We start from the raw sequence: 16,993 nt of genomic DNA, 5'->3' as shown, positions 1-16,993 counted from the left end.
TAAATAAAGACCAATGATTTTCCAATGGAATTCCATTGAACTGCCATTGGACTATTTTGGTAGTCTGCTCTTCAATCGTGTTACAATCGTAAATCGATTGTGGGTTAAAATGGTATTCTACTATTATTTGACGTTTGTTTGACATTTGGTCCAATGAACTCTCAATGGCAATTTTGCTATTAGAGTACGATTGAGCAACAATAGGTGTTTATGTGGTGTTAACTACGATTTTTGTTTCGTGTTTCGTTTAAAAATTAATTATGAGACCATCAGTGGCATGTTTACGCATTTTAGCTTTGACTTATACCCGATAAGTATCGAAGATGGATCGGTGGATGCCCTAAATCATGAATCGGAACATTTGTAAAAACATTGCGACTCGGAAAGGCGGAAGTGAGGGTCCTGACGGAGATCATCATCAACATCACTGTTGAACATAGGAAAGGAAATCATTGGGAGAGGCCCCATGATTTCCTTATTGACCAANATTTAGAATTGTATGTGAGCCAATATAGAACCATTAGATCCATATAGTTTTTGAACTCCTTGTGAATTTTCAGAGTCAGTATAATAGCAATTCAACTAATATTTGAATCTATTTCTATTCTTAATACACAATACGCTTATTGCTTCCATATTAGTAAAGTGTAAGTACTAAGGTACTAAGTAGGTAGGTAAATATTATAGGTGATTTTATTAGACGAATTTTATACTATTGTTATTAAATGTAATATTTGTATCAAGTGGTTGTTTTTGCCTTGATTTAATCATTGAAGTAATAAGTACATTATAACTCAATGGATTTAATTAAGATTTATGTGATTCTGAACATAAAATCCTGCGTGTGAAGCATTACACATTAAAATCAACATAATAGATTGTTGAATACACACTTATACACTTTTACAGATTACTTCAGACATAAAAAAGTAATTGTGCATATACCTACTGGTTTAAAATTGTGATTTTCATTCAAAATATCATTAAATTCAAATCAAAATTGAAATTGGCCTAAATAATTGATGATTTTCATAACATTGACATGTCAGTTGACAGATGCTTTTTTAATTATTGACTTTGTCCCATGTAATTACAGCCAATGTGTTAGAAATAAATGGTTTTAAATGACTCTAGATCAATTTTTATGGACAAACCGCTTCATTTTCATTAGTTTACTTTGTAATAGAATCACAGAAAATAAAAAAAACATATATTTAAAACAATAGAATAGTTCATTCACTCATTTTGTCCCTTGGTAGATTTTGAAAGGATTTTAATGGCAACACCATTATCTATTCAATTACGATCCCATTACAATTACATTACGACTTCATTGATATTGTAAACAAGTTTTAGCAGAATACCAAATTTGTGTCAATCGTAATGGAATTGTAATTGAATATCAATTGAATAACAATAGCTTGTCATTTAATTAAAAATAGCAGACTTGGGGCCCAGTTGTTGTCCCAAAATAACACACATTTACATACACATGGTTTTGATAAATATGAAACTTTTTCTCATCACGAAATAATGTGCAGTAACTTGATGTGAAGATTTGTCTCCACAAAACTTACTTTGTGCTTTGTGTTTACAGTAACATTACTTGAAATAAAAAATATAATGTTATCAGTATAATTTAATAAAAACGTATACGTAGACACTAGGTTTAATTTATATGTCTTCTTCCTCAGTTTTCCGTTTAACGAGATAACTTTAGGATAACTTACCCATTAGGTCCTAATCTGGAGTCCTAAAAATAGGATTACATCATATTTTTTATACACCGTGGTAATAGCTATTGGATTTCTATAAATAAACAGAAAGTACTCGGATAGAATGCTGTTAAACAAGGGTGGAGTGCGTTAGGGCTTGCGTCAATAAGGGTTGCTAGGTGGGTGCGGCACGTCGGTCTTCCATGGCATGATTGATATCTCGCCCTCTTTATTCCAACCAAATAAGGGAATTGTACTGGTGTGATTGATACCACACCTGACTTATGATTCCAAGGCTGCATTGGAGTACTAGGTACCCCAAACTGAGTGTGCGTGACCAATCGGTTTCTATGAGTCTCGATTGCTGTGCTCGTCACGAATGAACACACGCTTCATAGTAATTAATTAGTAACCCCACTGCACTCGCACTGTACCCGACCACCAACGAGAAGCGTAGAATTGATTGATTGATGAAGTCGCGGCACAGATGAACTAGCTAGCCTAATTAATGACGCCATCGAACTTCATCGAAGTGGTCAGCGCTGTTCAAAGCCCTACAAGTTTCTATCAAATTAAAACTCCGCCATCCTGTTTCAAGTTGAATAATTTATTAGCCAAACCATTATAGGACAATTTTGTGTGTAGCCATTCAGTGTGCGTACTCCGGTATTTAAACTTTCTAAATGAATAGCCGAGTTTATCAAACTAGAGTTTGACCAATAAGATTTTAACGTTTGCTTTTTGTGATGTGTTTTTAAGACGCGCTTAACAAATAAAAGACAGTTCCTGAATACTGTTAGCTGTTTTTATACACCGGAAATCCAAGTAACAATTTTATTGTAGTAAGCTTTTTATAAGTAAGATCATTGTACAGAACGAATGCCATTATTTACATAGAGGCGATTGTTTGGTGGTAGACGACGATTGACTACAATCGGCAATGCAAACAGAGTCCCTAGACTAAACGTAAAAAAGAGGTGTCCTTTACCGGATTTACAAATTATGATTTTAATTTCTTCAAGTCAGGTACAATATACGCAACATAAAAGCACTTTATTTACTTCTAAACTGTGGTGATTAGTACTTACACACAGTAACACTGAGATTACAGATGCATTAGTAATATTGCCCAGTTTATTTTTCAATAGTGGCTAATTTCTTAAATTTTAATGTTTTCATTAAAACAAAGACGAAAAATTTAAACAAAATGTAGATATCGCTTCAACTAAATATTTTTTCATATACAATTTACTTATTGAGTAGCTACTGCGTGTTATTTCAGTCGAGTCGTTAACGGTGATAGCAGTTAGACGGAATATTTGAAAATAAAATACCAAAAGAACTAAGACATTCTGTATTAATTATTCAATTGCAAACCACTATGCATCAGAAGTGTTTTCTATCAATTTAATCAGTGAGGAGTACCTACAACAGTGGGTGCTATAATCGCCAATATCGTTCCGCATCGGTCGGTCAATTGGACGTATAACCCTGACTTATTTAATTTGTTTGCTGGGTTGGCCCAATTTGTCGATTTGTGTAATTGCACCTACAACTTGATGCATTATTATTGTGACGCAAACTAACAAGAATTAAAGTGGATTTTGTTTTCAAACTCGTCAACAAGTCTGAAGGTTTTAATTGTGTGCCAATTATTAATTCAAAATTTTTCGTATAAGTAATTAAATATTGCAGCCGATTTCACCTAACTTTGTATCGTCGGAACCTAACGAGCATCGATATGTTTTAATTATAGTTAGTAGATTTTATCAGCCAGTATTTCCGTGTGAGTATATCACCTAGTCACCGGTTTCACCACTTGCCAATAAATTCTGATAGCCTATGAAAAACTTATATTATGTCACAAAACTACAACTTTTGGTTTCACAGGTCTCTGATAAAGATCTGATGGCTGATAAACGGTAACCTTTCTCTGTAAAGCGTTATGTCAAATAACTATTTCAAACTTTGAAAAGAACCAGGAAATCGGTCCTTTAAATTCCGACTTGCCTCTACAAAATGTGCCAGTGATATTTGTTAATCTGTGGTAGTTGTTACTTATCCATGACAAACAATCCCGAGGGCCATGAATTGCATGTGACGTGTATTTTCATTTATGTTACATTAACATTACTTTTGTGATATTTTTTTCTGAAATGTCAGTTAAATCATGATAACCAATGAAATTATCGAGGAAGGTTGAAAGTTTATCTACTTAAATGTGTAATAGTTAGATAGCGTATTACTTGATAACTAACATATTTTTATGCATTCAAAACATTGTATTTGATGAACTCGTATTATTTGTAGAAGTGTAACAAACTGCTGCTATATGCGTTACTGTCAGCGAAGCGGATTCATTTGCGTCATTAGTTAGGACTAAATTGCATTAGAGAGAGGTCGTTCGTATAGTTGTGTAAGATCACTTGTCAATAATGTGGTCGACTGGTCGTTCTTCCATCGTAAGAATTCAGAGAAAGTATCATTAAGTTATTGCTTTGCCAGACCCATTTTCACCAACTATAATTATAGTGCTAAAAGTAGTAGCAATCGTGAATGACGTCGACGCACAACACGATGTTTTATTAATTTCATTACGATTCTTTATTGTTGAATGTCTATTTTTTTTCAATAGGATGTAAGATTCTCTAAATTAGATCTATTCGTGTGCGTTAGATTGGCACTTATAATTGAATTAACCCAAATAAGATACCAATGTTGTTATAATTCTAATTGATAACAAATGTTTAAAACTTCTCAATATAAAGTAAGACGAACATTATGCGTGAGACAAAAACACATTTTTAACAGATAGTGTCAGATAATATCACAATACCTAGTTTACGAAACATGATATGGGAATATAGGAGGTATCACACATACTAAGAACTTTAATGAGAGGTATAAATTCCAAATGATATCATAATTACTTAGTCATTGGCTGCGGCTTTGCTCGTTTGAATATATTCGATCGATTCATCATAATTATTAGAAAACTTTTAACTAAACTATCACACAATTATTCATTACGGCAAAATTGGTAAAAGCGGTAAAAACTTAACTTCGTTAGCACAAATCTCAGAAAGGCATCACAATTTGATAATCACCTTTTTCAACTTTCTCAAAATCACCTCGTAGCTTCGCAGGTGATTGATGGTAAAACGTTACGGGTTACAATAATCCTATTAGGAGCCAATTTTAATCTGAAGATCAATTATTGATAATAACCAAACTAATAGACGTAATCTGGCAATTCTCACTTACATTATTTACTACCTCTTTTACCTTGATTTGAACCATAAACTTAGCTGGCGTTGCATGGAACGCGCACCACCATGCTAGGTCATCTTTATTGATTGTTTCTATATGTCTTATTAGACAGTGGACGCCAATGATTATTTCTATCTAATCCATGTCAGTGTCTTTTACGACTATTCAATACGAGTATACTGATCAGTCTCTCCTTTAATGGGAATCAAAGGAATCAATGGACATAGGTCTTAGCGGGTTGTTGAATAAGAGGTATTTTGGGTTACAACTAGAAATGACTAAAATGAATAAAGTCTGGCATACCCACTGTTTAAAATAACTTTCTCCCTTACTAGACAGACAGCTACTTTATAATTCCATTGTGCGTGTCGAAATGAAATTCGCGTGGCCCGCATGCCGGCGTTGTCGTCACGAAACGTCGCCGTAGCTGCGTAGGTAGGTACTTGTTGCCTGTTTTTGATGGTTAACTTTTCGGTTTTGCAGGCAAGGACGGCTCGAAGGTGACGACTGTGGTGGCGACGCCGGGGCAAGGCCCCGACCGGCCGCAGGAGGTGAGCTATGCCGACATGAAGCTCATCGGCAACGGCAGCTTCGGCGTCGTCTACCAGGCCAAACTCTGCGACACCGGCGAACTTATAGCCATCAAAAAGGTGCTCCAAGACAAGAGGTTTAAGGTGAGTAGGAACTACATTCCGCTATTTCATTACTAAAAATCTACATTTAATTCTAAATTCTAATTAATTTTCAATTCATCGTACCTACCTGACTAGTACCAGAAGTAGTACCTAGTTTCTATAGAAGTAATAAGGAATATGCAAGACTTTTTAGCTATGCAAACATGCAAAGGTAAAATTAATAATTGTGTTTTTCTTATAATATCTAGATTAGCTTCAAGTTGTTAGTGATAAAGAAGTAGCTTGAAGCTGTAAGTAGTAGTCTGGAAAGTAGTTGCATCGTTATTTCGTTTCGTCGTTATAAAATAGCTCCACATATTTATTTGTTTTTCTATCCATATTCTGCATTAATCATTTTTCTATTTTATTTATTTTAGTGTTTTTCGATAAATTAGTCGAATTGTTTCATGCATATTCCTTCCTTCTTGATATTACAGTATTCAATCATCAAAGTAATTATTGTAGAACAAATATAGATAGTTCTTCTAATTAATTTCTTTGTTATCATTAACCGAACGATCAATCATCATCACTCCAACTTATTTTTTGTTAAATAAAAACAGTTACAGTTTCTGGAAGTGGAATGTATACTTTAATGTAATGTTACTCTTGGTTTACAGAATCGTGAACTTCAGATTATGCGACGACTGGAGCATTGTAATATCGTAAAATTGAAATACTTCTTTTACTCTAGTGGTGAAAAGGTAATTATTGTTACATTACTTTATAATTAGTTGTAACTTTATAATCTATTTATTTACTTATTTATAATATTGCTCTTTAATGAAATGTGATTATTATTGTGCATAATGTGTAATACAGTTTGGTATATTAAGGGTATGTTATTTGTGTGTTTTATTTGGGGGAGGCGGCAGTGCCCGCGGCAGTGAGCTCACTATTAAACGCAATGCAGAGTCTTGAAGTCGCAGTATGTCAGAACCATTCAGATTGTTGCGCTAGTGTGCTAACGCACAACTTAGGTCTACAAGTGTTTTGGCAAGGGTTACCGAACAATAATTGTTGAGTCTTGATACATATTAACAATGTAGTCACGCTTTTGAGTTTGCAAACTATATCGATCGGTAACTCCGGGGCCAGTCGAACAGTTGTGTGCATAATTCAGAACGAGTTCTGGTCACGTCACCATTTTCTTTCGTCATGAGGTCGGCTTTACTACCAGTTGATGCTCGATGACACGATCATTCACTATCATCGCCAAAACATACATGGCATCGTCAGAACCATCGGAGTTGTTGCTTGCTTATTTTTGTTTTTGAACGGCGGCTTCTATCGTGTCATTGTTACACCATTTTTCATTGTCCCACATTCAATGTTATATAAATATTTTAAGAGTAGGTAAACTCTCATAGAAAATGCATAAGGTTTTTGACTACGATATTTTAGTATCTGTTTAAACGCCTAAGTTTTTCAGAAACAAAGAAATTGGTGCAATGGGAGTTGCGGGATAGGTATATCTACCTACATACATGAAATACATATTAAAAACTTTTCACGGTTGAAACATAAATAAAATAAACCCGTTTATTACATTTTATTGGTACAAATTCAAGTATATTGCCAGTAATATGATTAGTTTGATAGTGAAGATTGCTTTGAATGGTAGGGCCACGAGTACGGCTAAATGATTAGCAAAATATGTTTCGTAATAAGAAAAACCGTTACCTATTTTGCTAATGTTGACGATAAAATGCCTTATGCATTTTTTATGCGTGTAGTTCAAGGCCTAACTCCCAGACTGTAGTAGGTAATTCTTATGACTATTTAAACACGAACCTAGATCCTTTGGCCCCGGGCCAACTGTGAAATCTTATCGACGGAATACTCGCTATCTCTCTCTCATCCATAAACCACTTTGTGTTAAACTTTTTGCACTTTTGATTTGCTTTTAATGCATCGTTCTCTGAAATATGACCATGAATGGATATGACACAACCTAGAGATATTATTTTTGCCTGTTTGAAAATTGGATTGATTTCAGATTGGTTTGCAATTCCCTGTTCTATTTTTTTGTAATTATAACAATTCATTCTTGCCAAAAGATTCCATTATTAATTACTCTCTAATTAATTATGTTAAATCCAAGTTCGCATATTATTATAATCTTAAAGTTCTTTACGCTTTGAAGGTGGGTGGTGTAATACTTTTGTTTTTGCAGAAGGATGAAGTGTACCTGAATTTGGTGCTGGAGTATATACCAGAGACTGTGTACAAAGTGGCACGTCATTACTCCAAAGATGAACAAACAATACCCATTAGTTTTATAAAGGTATGTACTTATTTATTTTTAATAATTACTTTACTATTTCCAATAACTAACTCTCTGCCAGATTTAATTATGTATCATTATTTGAAATCAAGTGCACACAATAATGTAATAATCACCCCTTTAATATAAAAATGTAAGTATTATCTAATAAACTTTTTATCATTGACGCAATTTGTTATACTCTAATTGTTACATATTTTTAATACACCTGCTTGTAGTGACTATTATTTTACAGTTCTTAGGTTCATAATTAAGCTTAGGTATTTATTACACACGCGTGCGTTTTTCCTAGTAATTACCGCGCAGGTTGTTTTACAGTGGATCCCAGCCCATATAGGTATTGTGGGAAACGAGGAGGCTGACCGTTTAGCGAAATTGGCACTTTGCGAAGGTACTATTAAAGATATAAAACCAAGTAGTTCAGAAGTTTTCAATAAATATAAGAAGGTTATTCGTAATATGTGGAAAGAGCATTTTAATCAAAGGTCTTGTGAAAAAGGAATATGGTACAAAACGCTACAGTCAGAACCTCCTCGGGTGCCCTGGTTTGCCAATACTTGTTTTGATAGATTACATACAATAACTGCTCATAGGCTTCGATCTGGCCACATTCCACTTAATAAATTTAAATATCTGATGAAAGTTACAGACACCCCGAACTGTGAAATATGCGGTGTAATAGATGATGTGTTTCACTTGTTGATGGAGTGTGACCGGAATCGAAAAAAAAAAAAAAAAAAAAAAAAAAAAAAAAAAAAAATTACCGCGCAGGTGCTGTACTTTTGTATGATTTAAAATATAATTTAATAAGCTTTACATTTTATGAAACTATTTATTTTGTCAACAAATTAAATGTACTGAATAAATACACTAATATTCGGTTTATTATATTTATTAGTATAAAATAGTTCGTGATAAAAACTGTGCGTTATTTTTCACGATAATTTGGTGAATATTGACTCATTTTCATCGTCTGTTTGTTGTATAGCGTCATTTGACACGCGCATTAATTTTACACTCTTTACTCCTTTACTTCGGGTTCGGGCTATGATCTCGTAGTCATGATTTACAAATGAACATTCGCACTACAAAATTATAAAACTTTAACTAAAATCAAGATGCACATTGTTGATATGAAATCGTGTTAATCCTTGACATAAATCAATTGCTGTTGAGTAATATTTTTAATATAGCATAACATAACATTGAAATGTAAAAACAAGCATGCAATATCACCCAATGTAAAATATCTGTTTGTGAAGGTGAGGTTTTATCTAATTTTGTTCTTATAGTCAACTTTGTTTGTCAGTAGAAGGCAATGTAATAAGCTTAGTTAGTATGCGCTATTTCTGTTCTCCTTTGTTAAAAAGGGACGTGAATAAAATGTAAAATGGTTTCATTTACTTCTTTAGGCAGAGAGTGCTTTAATTTTGAACGTTTTGCATTTAAACACGCTGCATGTAGCCAATGAACTGCGGGGTTTACTCCGAAATATGCTATACGAAGTTTCCAATGTTGCCATCCCTCTCACGCAAAGCGAGATGCTAGCATGAGCGACGGAGACAGATCCGAAACTACGTAAATTGCGTTTCGGAATAGCCCTGCTGGTCGTTTTGCTATAAGCATACTCACACAATTGTTGTTCCGCAGCTATACATGTATCAGTTGTTCAGAAGCCTCGCATACATCCACTCGCTGGGCATCTGCCACCGAGACATCAAGCCGCAGAACCTGCTCCTCGACCCGAAGACTGGCGTGCTCAAGTTGTGCGACTTCGGCTCCGCCAAGCACCTCGTGCGCGGGGAGCCTAACGTCTCGTATATCTGCTCGCGATACTACCGTGCTCCCGAACTCATCTTCGGCGCCATAGACTACACAACTAAAATAGGTAGGTCTTCGATAAAACCTAGTTATCTTAACCTAGTGGGCAGGGCACATAGTACGCAGAACTGACGGCCGATGGGGCAGCAAGGTTCTGGAGTGGAGGCCTCGTACCGGAAAACGCAGCGTGGGACGTCCACCCACAAGGTAAACCGACGACATTATAAAGGTAGCGGGAAGGCGCTGGACGTAGGCCGCTACGGCGCTACCAACCGGGCAGCATGGAAAGCATTGGGGGAGGCCTATGTTCAGCAGTGGACGTCCTATGGCTGAGATGATGATGATGAAAACCTAGTTAAACTTCTCTGGACGGCTCGATAACATTGATAGAAAGGTTGGCCACTACTTTTTCTTCAAATCCTGAACCACTAGACTGGGACAGACACAGTATGGTATGGACCACACATCCTGGCTACTGAAAGTAATGGCTACATTTTCTGTAATTAGTGCGTGTTTCGAGCTCTTTTCCCCTTCTATTTACTGATATGATTCGAAAATTTTCCACCTAGGAATCTAATACGCAATGTAGCTGACGTAAACGAGAATCCATACAAGTTGACATACAATACAACTAAGCTAAATTTTTTTTTTCTTGTTTAATCTGTTTTCATATTGAGTCATATAACACGATATCTCGAGTATGGTCCGCTCCGTACTTGTGATACAGTTCTGTTTATCTTATTAACTCCAATTAACGCACATGCGCGAAATATCCTTTAAGGAATTGTTTATTTTTCCATTTGTATTTGTTATTAGCACTACAAGTTGTCATCTCAGTAAAATGACATTATTTTATAATTATGCATTCTTTCCAGACGTGTGGAGCGCGGGTTGCGTCGTAGCAGAATTGTTACTGGGACAACCGATATTCCCTGGCGACTCTGGCGTTGATCAACTCGTTGAGATCATCAAGGTACTTAACTTACTCTACACGCGTTACTTTGCAATACACAAATGCCGGCGAGGACAATGATAGTCTTTTGTTATTTTCATCTTTTATCATTGTAAATATGTATCGTCCTTGTAAGACTATTCGCCTTCATTATCGTATCTTTTTGTAATGCTATCGGCACCTATTGTCTTTCGTCAAAATGTAAGATGTAAATATTAAGTCGTTTGCAAATTTTACAGGTCCTAGGTACGCCTACACGAGAACAAATTCGAGAGATGAACCCGAACTACACTGAATTCAAATTCCCTCAAATCAAGAGCCACCCTTGGGGAAAGGTAAATTTTGATTTTAATTTACACAATCATTCTACCATCAGCATTTGGTAAAAAGTGTCATTCATAATAATATATATTATTATCATCATAATTATTAATGTTTTTACCCGACCGCACGGAGTAAAGGAGGTTAATGTGTTTATCATAATGTAGATCTAGTTCCTCGTCGTGTTTTTGTTATGGAGCAACTATAAAAAGGTTTTACTTGAGTAACACTTCCTACTTCCTCATTCTGCTTTTTTGCTCCATGCCTTTCCGAAGGGATATTGAATAAGAAGTTTACTTCAAAAATCATCATACACATTTGGCAAAAAGCAGAAACTTGTTCTTTGTGAATTGGGTAATGTTATCATTGACAACAGTTGAATCATGATATTATCATCCATCAGTTAGTTTAGTATGTGATTAAAGCCCGCACATCATTCCAGTACATGTTGGAGCGAATGTCCATGCCCAAGTGTGGCACTAAACACCAGCGCATCCGAGTAAGATATTGGTATACGAAACTTAATCTAAATGCCTCCAAAATCTTAAATGGAATAGTTTTCAGGAATTGTGACCATGATGCATAAATAATATGTACGAGTTTCCACTAAAGATTCAGCCGAAAATGTTTCATATAATTTGTAATTCAATGTATTTCTTGGGTTTTGGGTTGTATAAGTAAAGATGTACTAATTAGTTTATAATGATGATAATAGGTACATAGTGTTACTGTTTTGTATCATACCGCCATTTTACTAGTTAGTTTATCATGATAAACTGCAGTTCAAGTGCTTTGCAATGCCTACAAATATGCGAAAGATAATTTTCCAGATAATAATTGCTAAAATACTTTCGGTTATTTTGAACACTAGTTCACTGCCTGACTTTCACATCACAAAAAGTTTCCGTTTCCATTTTTATTGTCATTTGTTTCTTGCCGAACATATCAAAAGTAACATAAGATAAGAGTTGGGTCTATTTATCTTATTGAGACAACGCCGATAATGTTTCTGGTATTTGTCGAAGCTCAACTATCTATCGAGTGGTTGTTTTACGTGATCACAATTACTGAACTCTTACCTAACGATAAGATTGCGATACAAAACATTTTTGTGACTAAACAACTTAGAATTCACGTAATGGAGGTATTTAGCCGTTTACAGCCTTTGGCATGAGTTACTAGAAAGTTACAACTAATCAGTTACGCTGTTTTATTGCAAATTGTTTGTTGGTGTTTGGTGTGCATTTGTTTTTCAGATATTGTGGTTTCAATCGTCTGTGATATAGTAAAGGGTGGCTATAGCGGCCTACATAGACATTTGGCGTAGTGCCTCCTTTATACTCGTACACCAAGCGTGCTAAATCATGTCATCGATTTCATGTCACCTAACTATTAACTGTGTAAATATCGTCCTTTTGTCCTTGTTGCTCATGAAATGATGTCTTTGTTTCGGCTAACACTGTTTCGAGTGTGATTGGAAAGATTTGCTTATTCTGAATAATCTTACTTCGTTATTATGACCATAATTACATTTATATGAAATTAAATAAAAAATACGAAACTAAACCAAAGAAACGCGTGATAAGTTGGGCTTCAATGACAAGTCACGCCCATGTTAGTTTCAGTAGTGTGTTTCTTTACGATGGTATAGAAAACATTGTTGCCACTTTCAATATCGGACCTTATTTTTTACACCTTAATTTTTATAGATTATGCATTTGTTGAGTTAGTTGATTACCAACTGTTTATAATACTGCTGTGTTTTGACAATTTCTTTGGCCAATCAGTGTCAATAATTGCTATCGAGGTTCGTACCTTTGACGACTCAACCCCTCCATACTCAGAACTCCAATACATACTTCTCTCCTATCCCTATATGTATGTATTTTAGTGACTTAACAGTAAACTCAAAAGTGGAGTTTACACGAATATCTATGGGAATGTATTCTTTCGTCCCCTCACAAGTCACTAAATAACACAGAGCTCGCGAGGTCGATAGAAAGTTAATGATAGGGCAAAAAAACAATGAGACATGTAAAGGCTCCATAAGCGCATTTGACAATTTGTAAGAACTAATTTAATTAGCCTATACAGTCAGCGTCAAACAGACACCCAGTTGCCAATAAGTTCGCAGCACGTCTTTGTTACAAATTGGAATAAGGCGGTTATCACACTGCGCCGCGCTCCGCCGCGTGATTTTCATATAAAAAATCACGCGCGCGGACGCGTTGTCAGTGTGAAGTGCCGCGCGTGTTTTCTATACAAACTGAGGTACTATCGGGGACTCTTCCGCCTGACCACTTTGTAGAAATTTTAGCGTAAGCGCATCGCTCCGGTCACGTGCTCACCCCGTCTCTAATTGGTTACGCATTTTACTATATTTTTACTACGACCAATAAGAGACAATCAGGGCTTAGGTTGCACTACGAAATACCATTGTGTACTTTCTTGTCATACGGTTACGGTTTAAAACGAAATGTTTCTTTTTCTTCAATCTTTCTTAGTTTTAGGCTGAGTTGCACCACCTAACTTTGACCGTAACTATAACGGTAACCGGTGCTTTTTGTATGGAGTTTGACAGATTTTTGACGTTTGTCAAAGTTAAAGTAAGATGGTGCAACTCAGCCTTAGAATTTTAATAATAGAATTTGGTTACAAACAAATAGATAATGTATTTTTTTAATATTGTGTTTTTATACGAGGTCTGTCTGCTTTTTCCTTTGGCGAACTGACGACATATTCTCGCCTTTGTTTTTTTGTGAAGTTTTGTGATCAGTAACCGATTGATTTTGTTTTGTGTTGACCCGTGCTATTAATTGGACTGTTTGATTGCCTTTTTATTGACCTCCGCGCGATTACTGAACCATGCCTCTCAAAATAATTCTTATATTTACTTACAAACTTATCTATACATTGTTAACTGTTTAAGTATTATTTAGTTTGAAGTTTAATTGTTATTGATTTAAGACCTTGTGTAAAGACACTTAATGTGCAATAAAAAATTGAATTTGAAATAAAACTAACTTAATATTATAATATTTACGATAACCAATTACCTGGATCATTGCTACCTAGTGCAATATTTGTATTAAATTGTAATAACGTAGTTAGATAAGTGTTTCTTTAAAACGGAAAACAAAAGTTGCTAATGTATTAAAAATAAATAGAAACCTATTATAGGTTTTTTTATTTACATTCAAGGATTTAAGAAAGTTATTATGAAGTTATCTTACAATAATTCTTTTTAAGCCACAAATATTCCTTAACTCTTTACTAATTAATTCAATAACATAATATTGTTTATAAATTATAAGTTCCGAATAAATTAAATACCTATTAAATAAGTAAAATTCGAAAGTAAGTAACTAACTATATGATTTTGTATTTCTCGCCTTAACTAGCTAAACTAATATCACGAGATTTACACTCTTAATCTTAATATCAACAATAATTATAGAAAGGGCTACTTTTTTCTCAGGAAATTGCACAGTTACCTCGGAATGTGCGATACCAATTTTGTGACCCGAGCGGGCAATCGCTAGTTCAAATTTTACACGAAGCCCCTTATAATATTTTGTAGCGATTCTTTATTGGGTTTCAAATTGACTAAAATGCGACGTTGCCAAACGAGCGCTACGGATGCGGGTAATAAGCAATACTCAATCCTAAACGCTTTACATAGAGCTTGGTTTGCAAGGGTAAACATCTACAGTGGTGCGCCGACGCTGCTTAGACGCGAAACATGAATGAAGGGGGCGTAGCATAATCGAGCGTGTGTGTGCAAACAATTTAGGCCCTTAAGGTGTCAAGGCGTTCGAGTCCCCGATAGTACTTGCATACAATGATTAAATCTGTCGCCCCGCGCTCTGCGGCGGAGCGCGGCGCAGTGTGATAACCGCCTAAGGTGGTGTTATCAACTTGGCCACTTTGGCTGTCACGAATTATTTGACGCTGACGGTACAAATAAAAAAAAATTAGTTTGACATAATAAATAGTGATGTGCGCAGTCATGTAACCGTCCCGTTCCGTTCGGCAGGTGTTCTGCGCGTGCACGCCGCCCGACGCGATCTCGCTGGTGTCGCGGCTGGAAAATTTTAGTTTGACATTATAAATAGTGATGTGCGCAGTCTTGTAACTGTCCCGTTCGGCAGGTGTTCCGCGCGTGCACGCCGCCCGACGCGATCTCGCTGGTGTCGCGGCTGCTGGAGTACACGCCGGGCGCGCGCCTGTCGCCGCTGCAGGCGTGCGCGCACAGCTTCTTCGACGAGCTGCGCGAGCCCGCCGCGCGCCTGCCCAACGGCCGCCCGCTGCCGCCGCTGTTCAACTTCACCGAGTACGAGCTCAGGTGAGCCCGCTGTGATTAGGGTTGCCAGGTCCAAAATCACAAAAGCCGGACTTTGTGCTTCATTTGGCCGGACATTTTACCCTAAAAGCCGGACATGTGACGGGGGGAGGGGGGTGCAATTAGTGTCAGCTCATGAGTGAGTACTATCATCATCGGTTGCTAACGAACATCCTGATGCGTGCGCTTCGTAATATGATTCTGTGGCTCGACTTTCGCTTGGCCTGTCGCCGCTGCAGGCGTGCGCGCACAGCTTCTTCGACGAGCCCGCCGCGCGCCTGCCCAACGGCCGCCCGCTGCCGCCGCTGTTCAACTTCACCGAGTACGAGCTCAGGTGAGTCCCGCTGTGATGCCCTAGGTCAGTGTTTTTCAACCTGGGGGGTCGCGAGAGGTCGTAAAAACTACCTCACTAAAAACATCAGTAAAGTTTTAAAGCTAGATTTATCCGAAATCTGATTAAGCAAATGCATAAATGTTATATAGATTGAAGAATTCGGTCCCGACAACATCTTTGTAAAAGGTATGAAAAAAAAGCGAACGGTGGGGGGTCGCAAAAATTTTTTTCATACTAGGGGGGTCGCGTCATGAAAAAGGTTGAAAAACACTGCCCTAGGTCTTTAAATTAGCTCCGACCAAATACGAGCTTAGATGAGCCCCGCCCTGTTCCCGCTCCGATAGAGTGCGAGCTGAGGTGAGCCCCGCCCTACTGTCCCGCTCCGATAAAGTACAAGTTCAGATGAGCTCCGCCTGTCACTCTATAACGCACTAGGTCTTATGCTGTGAGATCTGCTAATACCAATTACGAGCTCCGCTGAACCCTGCCATGTCTCACTGTGCCACACTAGGTCTCACGCTGTAAATCTGCTACAACCAAGTACGAACTCAGGTGAGTCCCGTCTTATCATACTCCAATAGAGTACGAGCTAACGTGATCCACGCCCCGTTCCGCTGTGACAACGGCGCTTAATGCGTGTCCCGCTCCGATAGAGTAAGAGATCAAATGGGCTTCGCCCATCAGGACTTAGCCATCTTGTGCAGTAGTCTGCAAGTAAATGAATTGGAACTTGCTGTCTGCTAAAAGCAGTGTATAGGCGTGAATTGTGTCTTGTGCAGTAGTCTGCAAGTAAATGAATTGGAACTTGATGTCTGCTAAAAGCAGTGTATAGGCGTGGATTGTGCAACTATTTAACAATGTTTCGCAGCCGAAAGCGAATCCACGTCATTTTTTAAGTATTCAAACCTTGAATGTTGTTGATCGATAATGATCGGTTCAAACGGTTTAATTATTTATCGTATTAACCGTTGCTCTCTCCCCGCAGCATCCAGCCCTCGTTGAACGACTTCCTAAAGCCGCGCGCCACCGCCGCGCCCGCCGCCGACACGCCCGGGGCCTCCGCCGCCGCCGCGCAGCCCGACCACGCGCACACGCCCACAGGTACTTAGCATTTTAGCCACTAGTGATGGGCCAACTCGGGAAAAACAAACTCGATTTAACCCGAGTTAAAAACCACGTAACTCGAGTTAACTGGATGGACAAGTCAGTTTTTTACTTATTTTTACCAGTTTATTCCCTCATATTCGTATTAACGTTTAAAGACATATCATTTATGT

At 37.2% G+C, this 16,993-nt stretch overlaps 1 protein-coding gene across 1 annotated transcript in view; it reads left to right on the top strand.

Moving 5' to 3' along the window:
• sgg (glycogen synthase kinase 3 beta homolog shaggy) overlaps window positions 1-16,993 on the top strand; it is a 28,569-nt gene that overhangs the window by 9,163 nt on the left and 2,413 nt on the right. Inside the window, exons 3-10 of the mRNA XM_028300765.1 lie at window positions 5,469-5,659; window positions 6,280-6,363; window positions 7,836-7,946; window positions 9,597-9,834; window positions 10,643-10,740; window positions 10,959-11,054; window positions 15,192-15,385; window positions 16,702-16,817. Coding sequence (XP_028156566.1) covers window positions 5,469-5,659; window positions 6,280-6,363; window positions 7,836-7,946; window positions 9,597-9,834; window positions 10,643-10,740; window positions 10,959-11,054; window positions 15,192-15,385; window positions 16,702-16,817 — 1,128 coding nt within the window. The remainder of the gene's footprint in view (window positions 1-5,468; window positions 5,660-6,279; window positions 6,364-7,835; window positions 7,947-9,596; window positions 9,835-10,642; window positions 10,741-10,958; window positions 11,055-15,191; window positions 15,386-16,701; window positions 16,818-16,993) is intronic.

The sequence above is a fragment of the Ostrinia furnacalis genome, unplaced genomic scaffold, assembly GCF_004193835.3.
Source record: "Ostrinia furnacalis isolate ACB-3 unplaced genomic scaffold, ASM419383v2 OfSCF0780, whole genome shotgun sequence".
NCBI lineage: Eukaryota > Metazoa > Arthropoda > Insecta > Lepidoptera > Crambidae > Ostrinia > Ostrinia furnacalis.
The sequence above is the reverse complement of the archived record's forward strand: the minus strand, read 5'-3'. Positions and strand labels throughout refer to the sequence as shown.